At 43.5% G+C, this 17,548-nt stretch overlaps 1 protein-coding gene across 2 annotated transcripts in view; it reads left to right on the top strand.

Annotated features, from left to right (window-relative positions):
- Positions 1-7,263, top strand: part of LOC139230049 (multiple epidermal growth factor-like domains protein 9) — a 66,057-nt gene extending 58,794 nt beyond the window's left edge. For both annotated transcript variants that reach the window (XM_070861831.1, XM_070861823.1), the window contains exon 9: positions 5,093-7,263. In XM_070861831.1, the coding sequence (XP_070717932.1) occupies positions 5,093-5,259 (167 nt within the window). In that variant the 3' untranslated portion in view covers positions 5,260-7,263. The remainder of the gene's footprint in view (positions 1-5,092) is intronic.
- Positions 7,264-17,548: the final 10,285 nt, after the last annotated feature.

The raw sequence follows: 17,548 nt of genomic DNA, 5'->3' as shown, positions 1-17,548 counted from the left end.
GAAGGGTTTTAAGAGAGTAGATGGGGAGAATGGATATATACTTGAAAAGGATAAAGTAAATAAGGAGAAACTGTTTCCACTGGCAGAAGGGTTGGTAAGCAGAGGACACAGGTTTAAGGTCATTGGCATGAGTCAGAGGTGAGACAATGAGTTATGATCTGGAATGCCCTGCCTGACATGGTGATGAAGCAGATTCACTAGTGACTTTCAAAAGTGAATTAGATAAATACATGAAAAGGAGAACACTGCAGAGCTATGGGAAAGAGCAGGGGGAGTGGGACTAATTGGATAGCTCTTTCAAAGTGCTGGCATGGGCCGAATGGCCATCTCCTGTACAGAGATTCTCTGACTTATCCGTTACAAATCCAATGCTGGCTCTCTGATCAGTTCATATTTTTTCAAGTGGTTGGTCACTTCCTATTAACAGACCATCATCCCCTCAGCAGATGTTCAATGAATAGGTCGATAACTTTGGTAACTTGGCTTGTGGCAGTGGGAAGTAGTGTGTTAATACAGGCTGAACTGCACAATTTAGTTTGGCAGAGGCAGTCAGTGTTTCTAATTGTGGTCCATGGTCTTTGCAGCATGTGACTTGGTGAAGCAGAGTGACAATGTTTATGTTATCCGGTTCAAACTTAATGTGGTTGAGCTGGATGGCGAGGTACTGACTCGGGTATTTAACTTCAGCTCAGCATTCCCGTTCCTTGGATGGCAGTTATGCAAAAAGCTTCAACTGTCTTCCTGTAGGAAGATGACCATGTTTGACCAACATAAGAACAAGAATAGGCCATTCAGCCACTTTAGCCAGTTCTGCCATTCAATTAGATCATGGCAGAACTGTACCTCCATTCCATTTATCTGCTTTTGACCCATATCCCTTAATACCCTTGCCTAATAAATCTGTTCAAAATTTCAGTTGACCTAATATCCAGTCTTTTGGGGAAGCAAGTTCCAGATTTTAGTAGAATCTTACAGCACAGGAGACCATCTACAAGATGCACTGTAGCAACTAACCAAGACTGCTTTGACACATCACCTCTACCACCTAGGAGTAGGCAGCATGTGCATGGGAACACCACCATCTTCAATTCCCTTCCAAGTCACGTACCAACCGGACTTGGAAATATATAGCCGTTCCTTTGTCGCTGGGTCAAAATCCTGGAACTCCCTACATAGCAGCACTGTGGGAGTACCTTCACCACATGGACTGCAGCGGTTCAAGAAGGCAGCTCACCACCACCTTCTCCAGGGCAATTAGGGATGGGTAGTAAATGCTGGCCCTTGCCAGCGATGCCCACATTGCATGAATCAGAAATTTACAGCACAGAAGGAAGCCATTCAGCACGTCTCTGTGCCAGCAGAAAGAGCTATCCAGGCTAATCCCACTTTCCAACTCTTGGTCCGTGGCCTTGTAGGTTACGACACTTAAAGTGCATATCCAAATACTTTTTAAATGTGGCAAGGGATTCTGCCTCTACCTCTCTTAGGCAATGAGTTCCAGACCCCCACCACCCTCTGGGTGAAAAGAGTTCTCCTCCACTCCCCTCTAATCCTTTTACCAAGTACTTTATATCCATGCCTGCTGTGGTATTGACCTCTGCTAAGGGAAATAGATCCTTCCTATCATTTATCTAGGCCCCTCATGATTTTATACACCACAATTAAATCTACCCTCAGCCTTTGTTGAAAACAACTCCAGCCTATCCAATCTTTCCTCATAGCTAAAATTCTCCAGTTCTGGTAACATCCTCGTAAATTACCTATGTACAGTCTCTAGTGCAATCTCACCTTCCTGTAACATGGTGATCAGAATTATACGCAGTACTCTAGCTGTGGCCTAATTAGTGTTTTATACAGTTCTAGCATAACCTCCCTGCTCTTGTATTCTGTGCCTTGGCTAAAAAATGAAAGTATCCTGTATGCCACCTTATCTACCTGTCCTACCTTCAGAGATCTGTGGACATGCACTCCAGTCCCTCTGTTCCTTTACACTTTTCAGTATCCTACCATTCATTGTCTATTCCCTTGCTGCCTTTCCCCTCCCCAAATGTGTTACCTCACACTTCTCCAGATTGAATTCCATTTGCCACTTTTCTGCCCACCTGACCAGTCCATTGATTTCTTCCTGCTGTCTACAGCTTTCTTCCACATTTTCAGCCACATAACCAATTGTTGTATCATCTGCAAACTTCTTAATCATGCCCCCGCTGCATTGCAGTCTAAATCAATTATATAATACCATTAAAAGGCAAGGGACCTAGTACTGAGCCCTGCAGAACCCCACTGGAAGCAATCTTCAGTCACAAACATCTGTCGACCATTGCCATTTGCTTCTTGCCTCTGAGCCAATTTGGATCCCATGGGCTTTTACTTTTCTGACCAGTCTGCATGTGGGACCTTGCCAAAAGCCTTGCTAAAATCCATGTAGATTACATCAAATGTGCAACCCTCATCAACCCTCCTATTTACTGCCACAAATAAATTCAATTAAGTTAGACATGACTTTCCCTTAACAAATCCATGCTGACTGTCCTTGATTAATCCAAATGATTGATCTGAATGAATTTAATTTAAAAAAAAAAATTCAGCCCATCGTGCCTTTGTTGGTTCTTGGAAACAGCTATCCAATTGGTCCCACTCCCCTGGTCTTTCCCCATAGCCCTACAAATGTTTCCTTTGCAAGAATATATTCAATTCTCCAGATCCACTGTCAGAACCCTTCATACTTTGAATACTTCTATTATATCTTCCTTAACCTTCTCTGGCCTAAGGAAAACAATCCCTAGTCTCTCCACATAGTTGATGTCCCTAATCCTTGCTCTAATTTTAAGATTGTGCCCCCTTGTTGTGGATTCCACCACCAGAAGAAATAGCTTCTCATCTATTTACTGTTTGAGACCTCCATGAGATCACCCCTCAACCGTTTAAACTCCAGAGACTACAAGCCAAGTTTATGCTACCTGCCCTCATAATTTAATCATATCATTCTGGTGAATCTGCATTGTACCACCTCCAAGGCCAAATATATCCTTCCAGAGGTGTGGTGCCCAAAACTGCACGCAATGCTCTGACCTGACCAAAGCTCTACAACTGAAGCATCACTTCCTCCCCTTTGAATTCCAGCCCCATTGAGATAAAGGCCAACCTTCCTTTAGCTTTTTCGTACATGTGCACGAGCTTTGATTTGTGTATCTGGACCACCTTTGCTCTTCCACAATTCCTAATCCCTTGCCATTAAGAAAATAATTACAATTTGTCTTTCTCCAATCCAAAACAGATGACTTCCCCATATTGAATTCCATCCATCACATGTTTGCCCAACAACCACTTGAATTTATACAGTGCCTTTTAACATAGTAAAATGTCCCAAGGCTCGTCACATGAGTGTTATAAGGCAAAAATTTGACACCAAGCCACAGAAGAAGAAATTAGGGCAGGTGACCAAAAGCTTGGTCAAAGAGGTAGGTTTTAAGGAGCATCTTAAAGGAGGGAAGAGGTGGAGAGGTTTAGGGAGTTCCAGAGTTTGGGCCTAGGCAGCTGAAGGCACGACCACCGATGGTTAAACGATTATAATCAGGGATGCTTGAGAGCAGAATTTGAGGATCGCAGCTATCTTGGTGAGGCTGAAGGAGATTCGAGATAGGGAGGGGCAAGGCCATGGAGGGATTTGTAAACCAGGATCAGAATTTTGAAAGATGTTGCTTAACCGGGAGCCAGTGGAGGTCAGTGAGCACTGGATGATAGGTGAAAGGGACTTGGTGCAAGTTAGGACATGGGCAACCGAGTCTTGGATGACCTCCAGTTTACATAGGATAGAATGTGGGAGGCCAGCCAGGAGCACATTGAAGTAGTCAAGTCTGGAGGTCTCAAAGACATGGATGAGGGATTCAGCAGCAGATGAGCTGAGGCAGGGGAGGAGGCAGGCAATGTTATGGAGGTGGAAATAGGCAGTTTTAGTTATGCCGTGGATATGTGGTCCGAGCTCATTTCCGAGTCAAATGACACCAAGGTTGCAAACAGTCCAATTTGGCCACAGAAATGTTGAGGGGTGGAGTCAGTAGTGAGAATGGAGTTTGTGACGAGGACGAATGCCAATGGCTTTGGTCTTCCCAATATTTGGAGAGAATTTCTACTCCTCCAGAACATATGCATACATTACACTTGCTATACCTCATAACTTAGTTTCATCTGCAAACTTGGCTATTTAATGCTTTATTCCTTCATCCAAGTCATTGATATGTATGGTGAAAATCTGGGGCCCCAGTGCAGATCCCTGGGGAACACCACTTGACATTATCCTGCCAATCCGAGTACATTACTGTCATCCCTACTGTCTCCTGCATCCCAACCAATCACCAATCCTACACATTGTTCCACAAGGCACTTGTTGCTAGACGTGAGTTGGCTGCTGAGTTCAGTTTGTGACTCAGTGTAGATTTGGCTATATTGAGCTATTGTCCTTGCCTCATCAGGTCTACGTGTGACTCCAGACCCACAGCAATGTGGTTGACTCTTAACTTGCTTTTGAAATGACCTAGCAAGCCACTCAAAGGCAATTGGGGATGGGCAATAAATGTTGGCATAGCCAGCGATGCCTACATCCTGTGAATGTGTTTTTTTTTTTTAAAAGTCTGCCTGGTGAAAGCATACATTAGCTGGAATGAGCAACATCAGGATAAGATAGATATGGAAAGGGAGAAGATTAGTTTTAAAATGCCTCTATCCATGTCTCCAATCAATCTTTATGCCTAGATCTCTTGTTTTGTACTTTTCTTGCTCGACTCCAGATCTTTCCTAAACATCTTGAGGATTGTCCAGTGACTTCCTTTTTTTGGGGGGGGGGGGGGAGAAATCCCCATGTTAAAAATAAACTGGGTACATTGTATTTTACAGTAACTACAAGAAGCAAATAGGTTAGCTGGTATTGAGTGACAGTTAAGTAAAACTGTCTTTCCAGTATATTTTTTGTATATAAAAGAAATTGCAAAGAAAAATTACCATGTGTAACAGTTCTGCTTGTCTATTATTTATGCTCGTATCTATTATGGTCTTGTATATTTCCATCTCTGATCAATTTCACGTTCTTTTTCAGTTATTTTGCTGATAATCACTGTACTAATTGTACGTTGCAAAAAGGAAGTCGGACCAATGGACCCAGTGCGATCCCCGTTATTGAACAAAGAACCATCCCCTGGCCAAGAGACTCAGTCGTCTTACGGAATCTCCTGGGACAGAGAACCGGTGTATGCAGGATGGTAACTGTGGCCCATGATTCCTTTCGGCACCAGGGACTGGCTCACGACTGGTACAGGATGCACAATGTATATATAAAAAAAAAAATGATGCTCATCCAAATGTGTCCTGTATCTTCTGACTTGGGAGTCAGTCTTGTGGAACCACACTCTCCTCTGACCTGTTGCAAGTCTTCGATGCATTCAGGATCACCAGCAACTTTTTATATGGTCTCTCTTGTTGCCTATTGTCATCTGCCTCGTCTCCTCCAGAAAAGCGGGACAATTGAGTTGTTTGTCTATCATGGTTGAGAATGTTCACTGGTGATGTGATCAGCCAGATGGTCTGCTTTGTTGCATCCTTCTCTCTGATAATGCCATCTAGAGGATTAGATGAAACACAGTGGTATTCCATGGTGTTGGAGTAGCCGTTGCTTGTTGCCTGCCAAATAGAAATTCTGGTTGGAAGTTGATGGCTCATCCCTTGTGTTACCAGGTTGTCTCAATGTCACCTAGTCACTTTTTATTTGCTGAAGAAATTGCACCCAAAACTGTACAAAATTCACTTGTTTGTGAACCTATCCAGTTATGAGACACAAAGATCAAGATCCACAGTGTTAACAATTGTATTTTGCACTAATCTTTTATTGTTACAGAAAAGCAATGTCCTTTTTGGTAATAGAATTTTTCTGTTTGATTAGAAACAATTTACTGACAAACTATTGCATGCACCTTAACTGTATTTTTCCAAGCAGCGCCTATTGAGAGGTACTTTGTTTTTATTTTCAGAGGTGGGATGGGGAGCTTATTTAGCTTAGTTTGGCACAGTGCATTGTGGCAGTTCTTCCAGGGTATTAAATAACTGAATAAAGTATAGAACCTTGTTCCCATGTTAGTGAGTCCTTGGTACAAAGTGGAATATCACAATAGATTTTCTTTCTTGAACCATCACTGTCCAAACTATAATTCTTTTTTTTTAGTAAGCTGGATTTTAAATTTGCTCTTGTGAACCTTTTTATATATAAATTAATGTAATAATAGCTTGTATAGATGAGTGGAAAAGGTATTCTCCTCTTTGCCCTGTGTCCTTAAAGTGCATTGAGGTTTTTCAAATGCTGAGTCAACAACAATCGTGCAGTTTGCCTGCTACTGTTAGCTGAAATCTGAAATGTGAAATGCCCAATGTACCTTGTTCCAGCTTTAATGGATTTCCACTTATTTTGTGGATCCTAGGCTGACTGGCCAGGGCCAAATAGAAAATGGCACCAGGTTAAAATGTAAACTGGAGTGAGATGGACAGTGGGGCCAGGTGTCTGGTGCAATATTGCGCTCAAACATTAGTTACAGAAACTCACGTGTAATTTTCATTTTACACCAAAGTTGTATCCTACAATAGCTTACTGTGTGAATTTCACTGGCTAAAATTAGTTGATCTTAACAATTTGTGTTTTTTTTTTAAAAAAAGTAAAGTATCTTCTCTTTCCCCTCTCACCACCAACCCCGTCCCCAAACACCCACAATCGGACTCTTCAAAACTTGCATGATTAAACAATTTCTTTGCCTGTTTATTGTTCATGTAAGTCACTGCACTTGAGTAATTCACTGTGTTGTGTACTGTTCCGGTGAGGCACTATGTAAAAATATAATTTTAAAATATGGAATCCACTTATTTGGGGAGAGATGTGGCTTTGAAATTACTTTTCCGCCTGAGGGAAACTGAAATCAATGCTTTATTAATAGCAGTAATGATGGTGGTTTCTGGAATTTGCATGTTTAACTGAACTCTCTCTTGCACAAGAATCAAATCTTTACCTCCAGTGACCTCAGCGCTCAGTTTAAATATATTTAAAAAAAATTAAAATTAGGAAGTGATTGTTGTCCATAACTCTGATTTTTAAACATGGTACAGACTCTGCTACTGACTCTTTCCACTAAGGTGTGCCTTGAATCCTGTGATAAAGTGCTTAATGTTTTGAACCATAATGATTTTTTAAAAAATAAATGCCGTGTAAATAAAGTGACAAAATTAAAAGGACCAGACTTATTTTTACAGAACAATTCTGAGATGTTTCCGTGTATAGTTTGTACATGTGTGTGTAATGCAGTTTGAGAAGTAACCAGGCCCCCTCATGGCTATGGACACTGATTTCACACTCCATCTTGGCTCTCCTTGTCCCCTTTCCTCTTGATTTAACTGCACTCCCATTCTCCCTAAATCTCTCTCTCTCTCTCTCTCTCTCAATTCTTCTACCCATTTTAATGACTTCCCCCTCGATCAGAAAAGGCCATCTTTGACCATGTCCTTGTATCCCTTCACATCCACATCACCCTACCCTCTTCCAATCCCACTTCCTTTTACAACCACTGCTGGAAAAAGATGCCCCCAAGTCACTTACAACTGCACTTTCAAACTGTCTAGTCTTTAGCCCTCCATTTTGCCATCGATCTGCTCAACCACTCCTCACCCCTACCATTGATGCCATTGTCTCCACCAAAACTGTCTCGCATCCTAGTATGATTCCATCTTCGCTCCCTACAATGAGCGCAGACTTGAGTGTATCTGGCACACAGCTAGTCTAACTATTCATCACAAAGCTACCTAGTTATTCCTATCTTCCCTCCAAGCTCATGCCCATGACCCCCACCACCTGCTCCCTTGACCCCATTAAACTGCTAACTACACCACTTTTCCTCCTGCTAGCAAACAATATATTTCCCCCATTCTTTCAAAGCCAGCATCACCCCCTCCCAAAAAAAACACCCTCGACCCCTTTGTCCTTGCAAACTACTGGCCCATCTCCAGCTTCCCTGTCCCCTCGAATCCTTGAATGTGCTGTCTCCTCCCAAATCCTTACCCACCATTTTAAATCTTTTTAGATTTCTGTCACTGCCACAACACTGAAATGACCCTAATCAAAGTTAGCACACTCTCCTGAGTCGGAAGGTTGTGGGTTCAAGTCCCACTCCAGGGACTTGAGCACAAAAAAAATCTAGGCTGACACTCCAGTGCAGTGCCACTCACTGTTGGAGGTGCCATCTTTCGGAAGAGATGTTAAACCAATGCCCCGTCTGCTCAAGTGGACGTAAAAGATCCCATGGCACTATTTTGAAGAGCAGGGTGTTATACCTGGTGTCCTGGCAAATATTTATCCCTCAATCAATATAAACCATAAAACAGATTATCTAGTCATTATCACATTACTGTTTGTGGGAGTTTGCTTGTGTGCAAAGTGGCTGCTGCGTTTCCCACATTACAACAGTGACTGCACTCCAAGTACTTCATTGGCTGTAAAGTGCTTTGGGATGTCCAATGGTTGTGAAAGGCGCTAGATAAATGCAAGTCTTTTTTCTCTGCAGCCATTGACCTAGTCAATCACATCATCTTCCGATGACTCCGTCGTCCAGCTCAGTGGGATTGTGCTCACTTGGTTCCACTTGCCTATCTGTAACCAAAGCACCTCGAGCAATGGCTTCTCTTCCTGCCTCACATCATTACCTTTTTGGAGTCCCCTAAGGATCTATTCTTGGCCCCCTCCTCTTCTTCAACTACATGGGCTCATGTGTGACCCCCCACTCCGTTTGCCTTCAGCTGTCTAAGCCCCAGACACTAGGAATCTCTTCACAAACCGCTCTATTCCTCCACCTCACTCGTCTCCTTTAAAACCCTGCTTAAAAAAACATCTATTTGACCAAGCTTATGGCCACCCCTCCTAATATCTCCTTGGCTGGGTGATTACCACCTCTGAAGCATCGTGTGATGTATTTCTACATTAAAGATGTTCTAAAATGCAAGTTGTAGAATAATATTTTTAATTTTGAAATGTATGTTTGTAAATTTAGGCAAAATAACAATGGCTCTTGTTAATCTGCTTGTATCCTTTTTCTGAAGACAGAAGTCCATGATAAGGTAAGCACTGGGGAAGATTGTATAGGAACTTGGAATGTTTGCTAGAAGTGGTGACTGATGCTAAATTGATTACAGCATTCAAATATATTGGATATCACCACCAAGATACTTACAGGTGATTTGGCCCATCTTAATTTATCCATCTGGAAAGACCCTACAGTTCCCCTGATAACTGTATGATATGCAGGCAGAAAATTGCTGGTGGGAAATCCTGAGAATTCCACTTGTACTCTTTAGAATTGGGGAGGAAGAAAATAGATCAAGTTACAGCCAAGACTACTAGTGTCTGTCAGTGATTGCACATGTTATCTGGACCCTGTCCAACTGTGAACAATTCAAACTCCATTACCATCTACTATACCTTAACTGCCAGGCATAGCCATAAACTGACTTACTGTAATATGCACTTTCTCAAATGAACTCTAGATTAGAGTAGAATATTTTTTCCTTTAAACTACTGTGAATGTGGTATTAATGTTTTTTTTATCCTAAGCACATGTATTTTTTTCTAATGTAGGGCCACACCTAGAAAGGAGCACGTCGGGAGAAGTGTGAATGACAGCAGGCTGCTATAGGAACCTCGTGGATTGGATGTGACTCTGAAACTATTGCACCATGTCTTTATTACAAAGGGGGTGGAGTATAAAAGCAGGGAAGTCTTGCTACAGGTGTACAGGGTATTGGTGAGGCCACACCTGGAATACTATGTGCAGTTTTGGTTTCCATATTTACAAAAGGATATACTTTTGGAGGCAGTTCAGAGAAGGTTCACGAGGTTGATTCCAGAGATGAGGGGTTTGACTTATGAGGGTAGGTTGGGCCTCTACTTATCGGAATTCAGAACATTGAGCGGTAATCTTATCGAAACGTACAAGATTGAGGGGGCTTGACAAGGTGGATGCAGAGGGGATGGTTCCACTGATGGGGGCAGACTAGAACTAGGGGGCATAATCTTAGAATAAGGGGCTGCCCATTTAAAACTGAGATGAGAAATTTCTTTTCTCAGGGTTGTAAATCTGGAATTCACTGCATCAGAGCTGTGGAAGCTGGGACATTGAATAAATTTAAGACCGGGATAGACAGTTTGTTAATAAGGGAATAACTAGGTTATGGGGAGCGGGCAGGGAAGTGGACCTGAGTCCACGATCGGATCAGCCACGATCGTATTAAATGGTGCAGCAGGCTTGAGGGGCTGTATGGCATACTCCTGCTCCTAATTCTTATGTCTGATACTGCAGTGGCTACCTGCTACTATACCAAGCAATATGTCTGTTAGTACATCTACCTGTCGAGGGCAACTGCCTCTGCTTGGTTCAGGTCAGCAGCTTTGTTAACTGTTTCAAAGCTACCTACAACTATATTGCAATGTGGCAATTGCCAATGAGGGCAAGGTCACCAATAGCCTCGACTGTTGTGTAGCTGGCTAATTTTTTCTTTACGCAGAGATATGATCTGGAATGTATTGCCTGAAAGGGTGGTGGAAGCAGATTCAATAGTAACTATCAAAAGGGAATTGAATACTTATTTAAAAATAAAATTAAAAATTGCAGGGCTATGGGAACTAATTGGATAGATTTTTCAAAGAGCAGCCACAGTGGGTTGAATGGCTGCCTCCTCGGCTGTGTGATTCTGATACTTCAACATCTGGTGATCATAGAATCATGCCAATTTACAGCACAGAACGAGGCCATTTTGGCCCACCTTGTCCACACTGGCCGACCAAGAGCTATCGAGCCTAATAATGTAAGAAATAGGAGCAGGAGTAGGCCATGCGGCCCCTCGAGCCTGCTCCACCATTCAATATGGTCATGGACTCAGATTCACTTCCCTGGCCGCTCCCCAGAACCCCTTATTCCCTTATCGGTTAAGAAACTGTCTATCTGTCTTAAATTTAAGACCATGACCCAGCTTCTACAGCTCTGAGGCAGTGAATTCCACAGATTTACAACCCTTTGGTCTGTAGCCCTGTTTAAGTGCACATCCAAGTATTAAATGTGGTGAGGGTTTCTGTCTCGACCACCCTTTCAGGCAGTGGGTTCCAGACCCCCACCACCCTCTGGAAATTTCCCCTCGTATTCCCTCTATACCTTCCTCCCAATTACTTTAAATCTATGCCCCCTTGTTGATGACTCCCTCTAAGAGAAACCGGTCCTTCCTATCCACTCTATCCAGGCCCCTCAATTTTATACACCTCAATCGGGTCTCCCCTCCACCTCCTTTTGGTCCAAAGAAAACAGACTCAGCATCTCCAATCTTTCCTCATAGCCAAAATTCTCCAGTCCAGGCAACATTCTTGTAAATCTCCTCTGCACCCTTTCCAGTACAATCACATCTTTCCTGTAATGCGGTGACCAGAACTGCACACAGTACTCCAGCTGCGACCTAATCAGTGTTTTATACAGTTCAAGCATAACCTCCTTGCTCTTGTATTCCATGCCTCGACTAATAAAGGCAAGTATTCCATATGCCGCCTTAACCACCTTATCTACCTGGCCATATACCTTCAGTGATCTGTGGATCTGTACTCCAAGGTCCCCTTGTTCCTCTACACTTCTGAGTTGTACCATTTGTGTATTCCCTTGCTTTGTTAGACCTCCCCAAATACATTACCTCCCACTTTTCCGGATTGAATTCCATTTCCACTATTGTGCCCACCTGACCAGTACATTGATATCTTCCTGCTTTCTTCATCAACCACACAGCCTATTTTAGTGTAATCTGCAAACTTCTTAATCATACCCCCAACATTCAAGTCCAAGTCATTGACATATACCACAAAAAGCAGGGGCCCCAGCCCTGAGCCCTGTGGAACCCCACTGAATGTAGCCTTCCAGTCACAAACACCCATCAACCATTACCCTTTGCTTCCTGCCTCGGAGTCACTTTTGGATCCAACTTTGCCCTGGATCCCATGGGCTTTTATTTTTGTGACCAGTCTGCCATGTGTGACCTTATCAAAAGCTTTGCTAAAATCCATATAAGAACATAAGAACATAAGAATTAGGAACAGGATTAGGCCATCTCGCCCCTCAAGCCTGCTCTGCCATTCAAAGATCATGGCTGATCTGGCTGTGGACTCAGCTCCACTTACCTGCCCGTTCCCCGTAATCCTTAATTCCCTTATTGGTTAAAAATCTATCTATCTGTGATTTGAATACATTCAATGAGCTAGCCTCAACTGCTTCCTTGGGCAGAGAATTCCACAGATTCACAACCCTCTGGGAGAAGGAATTCCTTCTCAACTCGGTTTTAAATTGGCTCCCACGTATTTTGAGGCTGTGCCCCCTAGTTCTAGTCTCCCCGACCAGTGGAAACAACCTCTCTGCCTCTATCTTGTCTATCCCTTTCATTATTTTAAATGTTTCTATAAGATCATCCCTCATCCTTCTGAACTCCAACGAGTAAAGACCCAGTCTACTCAATCTATCATCATAAGGTAACCCCCCTCATCTCCGGAATCAGCCTAGTGAATCGTTTCCGTACCCCTTCCTTAAGGTGACCAAAACTGCATGCAGTACTCCAGGTGTGGCCTCACCAATACCTTGTACAGTTGCAGCAGGACCTCCCTGCTTTTGTACTCCATCCCCCTCGCAATGAAGGCCAACATTCCATTCACCTTCCTGATTATCTGCTGCACCTGCAAACTAACTTTTTGGGATATACACTACACCATATGCACTGCCCTCATCGACCCTCCTGGTTACCTCCTCTCAAAATTCAATTATTTGTTAGCCCCATCCTTTTTTTCTTTAAGGGAACATAGGCAGTACATTTGATCTGCTTTCCCACAGAGTGGCAAGATATGGTTTCCCAATCTTGCTGCACTGGTGCTTTTTTCAAAGTACTGTTACAACTACTCAGGGCAGCTATTGCCCACCTATACCGTAGATCTTTTGCTCCATCTCACCTGTGCCAGAACCAATACTATCTTCTCAATAACTGCATCCCCCAGAATGTGTGGTGCTGCTTGCAAACTGTCTTGTGGTGCTTTTTTGCTCCGGGTTGCTGACTGGCTGTTCTTTCAAGCCCACAATGAGGAAAAAAAAAATGTTACGAAACTGGCTACCTGACACCCCTTCAGAGCTTGTATCGCAAGATATTGTGTATTCTTGTGTGGGAGTGAGTGAGAAGAGGGATGTAGGGAGGCCTGATGCTTCATCTTGCCCTATCTTTCCATGCTTGGATGTGCCAGTTGTGATTTGTTCTATTGAACTTTTTGCCATCTTGTGAAAATGGAAAAATAGTCTTGATGCCCAGTGACTAATAACGTGTCCAATCCAGTTGGGTCATGTTACAATAATTTGATGTGTGAGACGAGACAGTTATGTGTTAAATGTGTGTCTTGCTGCAATATAAGTATGTATTAGATGTAATGAAAGAGCTATAATATTCATTCCTTGTATGTCATCCATTCCCAAGTCCAGGCATCCAACAGGAAGTCGGTACTGTCACTTGTCGCACATTCCGTTTCATGCTTCCAAGCTGGATTTCCTTTTCACTTCTTTTCGGCCTGACATTTCTCTCCTCTTTTCCAACGCCCCTTCTTTGGACTTAGCAGAAGCTGCCAAATGTTTATAAAGGATCAAAATGTTTTTATTAAAGATTAAACATATTTCTTTCTCTTCTCCCCCTCCCCCCCCCCGCACCCGCCCTGGGCCAATGGCCACATCGCTTTTACATTTCAGATACTAGCCAGATTGTTGTCGTTCATTATGCTAGTTGCTGGTGCAAGGAGCTTGTGCTGATTGACCCCATTCTCCATCCACTGCTGGCTGTCGCTGTGCTAGCATTTAGTCACTTTCCAGTCCCACCTCCACTTTGCAAAATCCACTCATAAGCGTGAATTGGTGCTCAGGCCAGTTGACTTAAGTTGGAAAAAAAAAAAGACTTGCCTTTCTTGACCACAGGATGTCTAAGTGCTTTACAGCCAATGAAGCACTTTTTGAAGTGTCGTCACTGTTGTATTGTAGGAAACGTGCCAGCTAATCTGCGCTTGGCAAGCACCCACAAACAGCAATGTTATCATAGGCAGTCCCTCGAAATCGAGGAAGACTTGCTTCCACTGAGTTTTTAGGGGACTGAACAGTCCAATATGGGAATTACAGTCTGTCACATGTGGGACAGACAGTCGTTGAAGAAAAGGGTGGGTGGGACTGGTTTGCTGCACGCTCCTTCTGCATGCGCTTGTTTTCTGCATGCTCTCGGCGACGAGACTCGGTGCTCAGTGCCCTCCCGGATGCTCTTCCTCCACTTGGGGCGGTCTTTGGCCAAGGATTCCCAGGTGTTGGTGGGGATGTTGCATTTTATCAAGGAGGCTTTGAGGGTGTCCTTGAAACATTTCCTCTGTCCACCTGGGGCTTGCTTGCTGTGTAGGAGTTCAGAGTAGAGCGCTTGCTTTGGGAGTCTTGTCAGGCATGTGAAAATGTGGCCCATCCAATGGAGCTGGTCGAGTGTGGTCTTTGCTTCGATGCTGGGGATGTTGGCCTGATCGAGAACACTAACATTGGTGCGTCTGTCCTCCCAGGAGATTTGCAGGATCTTGTGGAGACATTGTTGGTATTTCTCTAGCGATTTAAGGTGTCTAATGTATGTGGTCCATGTCTGAGCCATACAGGAGGGCGGGTATCACTACAGCCCTGCAGACAATGAGCTTGGTGCCAGATTTGAGGGCCTGATCTTCGAACACCTCTCTCCCTCAGGCGGCCGAAGGCTGCACTGGTGCACTGGAGGCGGTGTTGAACCTAGTCATCTATGTCTGCCCTTGTTGATAGGCTCCCGAGGTATGGAAAGTGGTCATGTGATATAATCTGTTTTAGTGATGATTTAAGGGATAAATATTGGCTAGGACACCGGGGATAACTCCCTTGCTCTTCAAAATAGTAGTACCATGGGATCTTTTACATCCACTTGAGAGCAGATTAACACCTCATCTGAAAGACGGCACCTCAGACAGTGCAGCACTCCCTCAGTATTGCACTGGAATGTCAGCCTAGAAAGGTTTTATTGCCTGTTTAATGAGGTAAGCATGTTGCACAAAGTAACTGCCTTCTATTTTAATGTTGAATCAGGGAGAAAACATGATCTGAATCCAGATTTGCACCAGGAGGAGGCATGTGTGAGGAGACTTTTTGCACTGAGATTTGTGTTGTACAATGTGTTGAGTTAAGTGGATTCTAGCACCCCCTTTTGGAATACTTTATACATGACCACTGCAAATATCTTTGAGAATGTTCTTTTAGCCACCATATAGGCTCTTCCCGATGCCTCAGTTTGTAGTGTTTGTACCTGCTAATTCAGACAGCATCGCTACCTGTACAAAGCAGTGTAATCCAATCAACATCTTGACTGAAATTTCTCAGTTACACAGGACTGGGTAGATTTTCTCCCCTGATGTGGATTTTGGGCAAGCAGCTGGTAGTGTGCCTTGGTGGGAGGCCTGTCCTATTTTGACATCTGGGCATGGTTACATAAGAACATAAGAATTGGGAACAGGAGTGTAGGCCATCTAGCCCCTCGAGCCTGCTCCGCCATTCAACAAGATCATGGCTGATCTGGCCGTGGACTCTGCTCCACTTACCCGCCTGCTCCCTTATTGGTTAAAAATCTATCTATCTGTGACTTGAATACATTAAATGAGCTAGTCTCAACTGCTTCCTTGGGCAGAGAATTCCACAGATTCACAACCCTCTGGGAGAAGATTCCTTCTCGACTTGGTTTTAAATTGGCTCCCCTGTATTTTGAGGCTGTGCCCCCTAGTTCTAGTCTCCCCGACCAGTGGAAACAACCTCTATCTTGTCTATCCCTTTCATTATTTTAAATGTTTCTATAAGATCCCCCCCTCATCCTTCTGAACTCCAATGAGTAAAGACCCAGTCTGCTCAATCTATCATCATAAGGTAACCCTCTCATCTCCGGAATCAGCCTAGTGAATCGTCTCTGTACCCCCTCCAAAGCTAGTATATCCTTCCTTAAGTAAGGTGACCAAAACCGCACGCAGCACTCCAGGTGCGGCCTCACTAATACCCGATACAATTGCAGCAGGACCTCCCTGCTTTTGTACTCCATCCCTCTCGCAATGAAGGCCAACATTCCATTCGCCTTCCTGATTACCTGCTGCACCTGCAAACTAACTTTTTGGGATATACACTACACCATATGCACTGCCCTCATCGACCCTCCTGGTTACTACCTCCTCAAAATTCAATTATTTGTTAGCAGCATGTTGTAATTTCTCCCCATTCAAATAATATTCCCTTTTACTGTTTTTTCCCCCCCCCCCCCAAGGTGGATCACCTCACATTTTCCGACATTGTATTCCATCTGCCAAACCTTAGCCCATTCACTTAACCTATCTAAATCTCTTTGCAGCCTCTCTGTCCTCTCCACAACCCGCTTTCCCACTAATCTTTGTCATCTGCAAATTTTGTTACACTACACTCTGTCCCCTCTTCCATGTCATCTATGTATATTGTAAACCGTTGTGGTCCCAGCACCAATCCCTGTGGCATACCACTAACCACCGATTTCCAACCTGAAAAGGACCCATGTATCCCGACTCTCTGCTTTCTGTTAGCCAACCAATTCTCCATCTATGCTAATATATTTCCTCTGACTCCGTGTACCTTTATCTTCTGCAGTAACCTTTTGTGTGGCACCTTATCGAATGCCTTTTGGAAATCTAAATACACCACATCCATCGGTATACCTCTATCCACCATGCTCGTTATATCCTCACAGAATTCCAGTAAATTAGTTAAACATGATTTCCCCTTCATGAATCCATGTTGCGTCTGCTTGATTGCACTATTCCTATCTAGATGTTCCGCTATTTCTTCCTTAATGATAGCTTCAAGCATTTTCCCCACTACAGATGTTAAACTAACTGGCCTATAGTTTCCTGCCTTTTGTCTGCCCCCTTTTTAAAACAGAGGCGTTACATTAGCTGCTTTCCAATCCGCTGGTATCTCCCCAGAATCCAGAGAATTTTGGCAGATTATAACGAATGCATCTGCTATAACTTCTGCCATCTCTTTTAATACCCTGGGATACATTTTATCTAGACGAGGGGACTTGTCTACCTTGAGTCCCATTAGCCTATCCAGCACTACCCCCCCTAGTGATAGTGATTGTCTCAAGGTCCTCACTTCCCACATTCCTGTGACCAGCAATTTTTGGCATGGTTTTTGTGTCTTCCACTGAAGACCGAAGCAAAATAATTGTTTAAGGTCTCAGCCATTTCCACATTTCCCATTATTAAATCCCCCTTCTCATCTTCTAAGGGACCAATATTTACTTTAGTCACTCTTTTCCGTTTTATATATCTGTAAAAGCTTTTACGATCTGTTTTTATGTTTTGGGCAAGTTTACTTTCGTAATCTATCTTTCTTTCCTTTATTGCTTTCTTAGTCAT

Source organism: Pristiophorus japonicus, chromosome 2 (genome assembly GCF_044704955.1).
Source record: "Pristiophorus japonicus isolate sPriJap1 chromosome 2, sPriJap1.hap1, whole genome shotgun sequence".
NCBI classification, from domain to species: Eukaryota; Metazoa; Chordata; class Chondrichthyes; family Pristiophoridae; genus Pristiophorus; species Pristiophorus japonicus.
This window is presented reverse-complemented; position numbering and strand designations above follow the sequence as displayed.